Source organism: Diplotaxodon limnothrissa, linkage group LG2, assembly GCF_057381915.1.
Source record: "Diplotaxodon limnothrissa isolate DT_005_m linkage group LG2, D_limnothrissa_male_GT1.1, whole genome shotgun sequence".
NCBI lineage: Eukaryota > Metazoa > Chordata > Actinopteri > Cichliformes > Cichlidae > Diplotaxodon > Diplotaxodon limnothrissa.
Genome location: NC_140597.1, coordinates 6,569,586 through 6,571,972, shown reverse-complemented (window position 1 = coordinate 6,571,972; position 2,387 = coordinate 6,569,586). Strand labels below are relative to the sequence as shown.

The following is a 2,387-nucleotide window of genomic DNA, read 5'->3' as shown; positions in this document are numbered from 1 at the left end:
CTCAGGTCTTTGTCTGAATTTCTACGAACATTATTGCTAAGGATTGTCTTATTGCATTGGAGTCACACTGGGTTAAATATGTACACTTGGGTTTTAAGGGGTATTTATGATTTTCTTCTTTTTTTTTTTTTGGGTTGTATGGAAGCCCCAAACGCAATTTCATTGTTCTTGACAATGACAATAAATAAATAAATACTAAAATACTAAATACTGTCCAGCTGAACCAGACATCAGCAGTGATCCACACGATGAACATCCTGACCCACCCACGAACGTACAGGATGGAAGAGCAGTCAGAGACACCATATGCCACAACCATTTCCTGTGACCCGTCACCCCAACATGTTACATGACAAATACACAGATACTGTGGTCAACTGGCTTTATTGGTCACCCTGTATGTCCTGTACACAAAGTATAAATGCGTATATTAGTATGTTGTACAAACACTGACATGATTCGTCCATCTATGATCACTCCACCCACCCTTAACTGTTGTTCCAGCAGTACAATCTCCAGCTTCGACTTTTGGATCTGCAGCTGGAGGTGCACCATTTCCATGTCGCACTTCTGTATCTTCCTGGCCAGATATGTCTTATACAGCTGCTTTACAGGGAGCTATTGCAACAAAGGACATAGCATTGGCATCCATAGTACATGCCTACTTAGGTTGGTTGTAAATCAGTGCTGGACAACCCACTGTGGTAAGGTTTGTTGTAGGAGTGGCTGGACCCTCTTCCTCTTCATTTCCAGCATCACTCTACCAGGGACATAGTAAGTCCATGGTGTCATCATAGTACCACATTGTAGTCAGTTGTTATATTTTCCACTGTACGCTGTATACCTCATAGTGTGGCTCTGTTGCGGCCTCCTCTGTAGCAGCTGTCACTGTTTCGTCATCATATGCCTGTGGTGGAGACATTTAACAACATTGCTGTTCTACTGTTGACACATGTAGTCTGTGGAGTATTACGAGTACTCACGACTGCATGTCCGTCTGGCTCAACAGGGGGCTGCACCAGATGCAGTACACCATCACCATCAACTGGAAGTATATGGGGTTCATACAGGTCACTCATGACTTATGTGGGCGCAAATGGCAATTACCAGACATACCAATCACCATATACCTCATTGTCAGTATGCTCTCAGAGACAACCGACACTGAGGGAAGGCAAAATCAGTAGGTGTCAGGGTGGAAACGCTTTTATGAGCTTTATGTTGCATTAAGGTATATGTTCATATGTTACTCTTATTGGGAAAAGTACGAAATGTACTACTCGCTCCGTCTCTGGGAACAGGGAGCTCACCCTGTGAGAGGTTAACACACACACACACACACGTATGCAAAATTAAAGGACACTGCTATGCTCTTCATAAAGACGTACCACTGCAGCTCGGTGTGTGTGAGTCTCTCCCTGGGCCCTCACCCGTGCAGCACGTTAACAGTTTCCAAGTGTCTCAGTGTTGTTTATTCACCTGACTGTTTGATAACTGTCATTCTCTGACAGTAGGACAATAACTTCACTACGACATAGTTCATTTTGGTCAAGGTGACTGTGCAGAATGGATGTATGCACGCCATGTATTGTTTTGGATTTACCCCTTATGTAGGCACTTGTGTCTTGTGGGGTTATTGCCACAGAGGATGTCCCCGCAGAGATGCCTTCAGCCACAGGGCGCCCACTGTTTTGGCTGAGGGCCAACTGCTCAGCCTCTGTGAGTGGTGGTGGTGGAGGACCCCCACCTGTTTGTCGGGCCTCCGCTTTTTTTCTGTTGGCTGTGACGGCACACATTTGGGCATACAGAGTAGGCAAATGTGTACTTGTGATGTGCTCAGATAATTTCAATATGTGCTTACAGGAGGTATATTACTGTAGCCTCTAACTGCAATTGATTTACATAGGACACACAGACCAAGCACTATGGCTCATAATACAATTGCACCTTACCTGTTTGGACTATGTTTTTATACTTCATTTTTACTTGCTGCCAGGTACGTTTGGGGCCTGTTGGGTTGCACCTGCGCTCACATCACATCACAACATAAAATGTATGACATAGGCAATGAAACGACATATACTGAGATGACGTGTTAAATGGGTGGTGATCCCTAGATCAATGTTTAGATTAACACTCACGCATTGACTCTGTCGGTTATGTTTTGCCATGCATGCTCCCTTTCCTTTGCAGCTGCGGCTGTGTCACTTTTTTTCTGCATGATGTGCATGCTGTCGGCATATGCTGCCATCAGAATTTCCGCCTCAAGCGCTGTGAAATACGTCGACCGCGCCTTCTTTCCCTCCGTCTCCATGGTGACTCGCTTAATCTGTGCTCCACTAATCGGGGCTTTATGTATCCTCGTGCGCGCGCTTGACTTGGGGTTG

General features: G+C 45.2%; 1 protein-coding gene across 1 annotated transcript; it reads right to left on the bottom strand.

Moving 5' to 3' along the window:
* Nucleotides 1–390: 390 nt before the first annotated feature.
* On the bottom strand, nt 391–1,796 carry LOC146638143 (uncharacterized). The gene is made up of 5 exons (XM_085366340.1): nt 1,604–1,796; nt 984–1,045; nt 845–907; nt 701–760; nt 391–618 (listed from the first exon to the last, which is right to left on the bottom strand). Exons 1-5 carry the CDS (start codon nt 1,794–1,796, stop codon nt 391–393), a joined length of 606 nt encoding a protein of 201 aa, XP_085222466.1.
* Nucleotides 1,797–2,387: the final 591 nt, after the last annotated feature.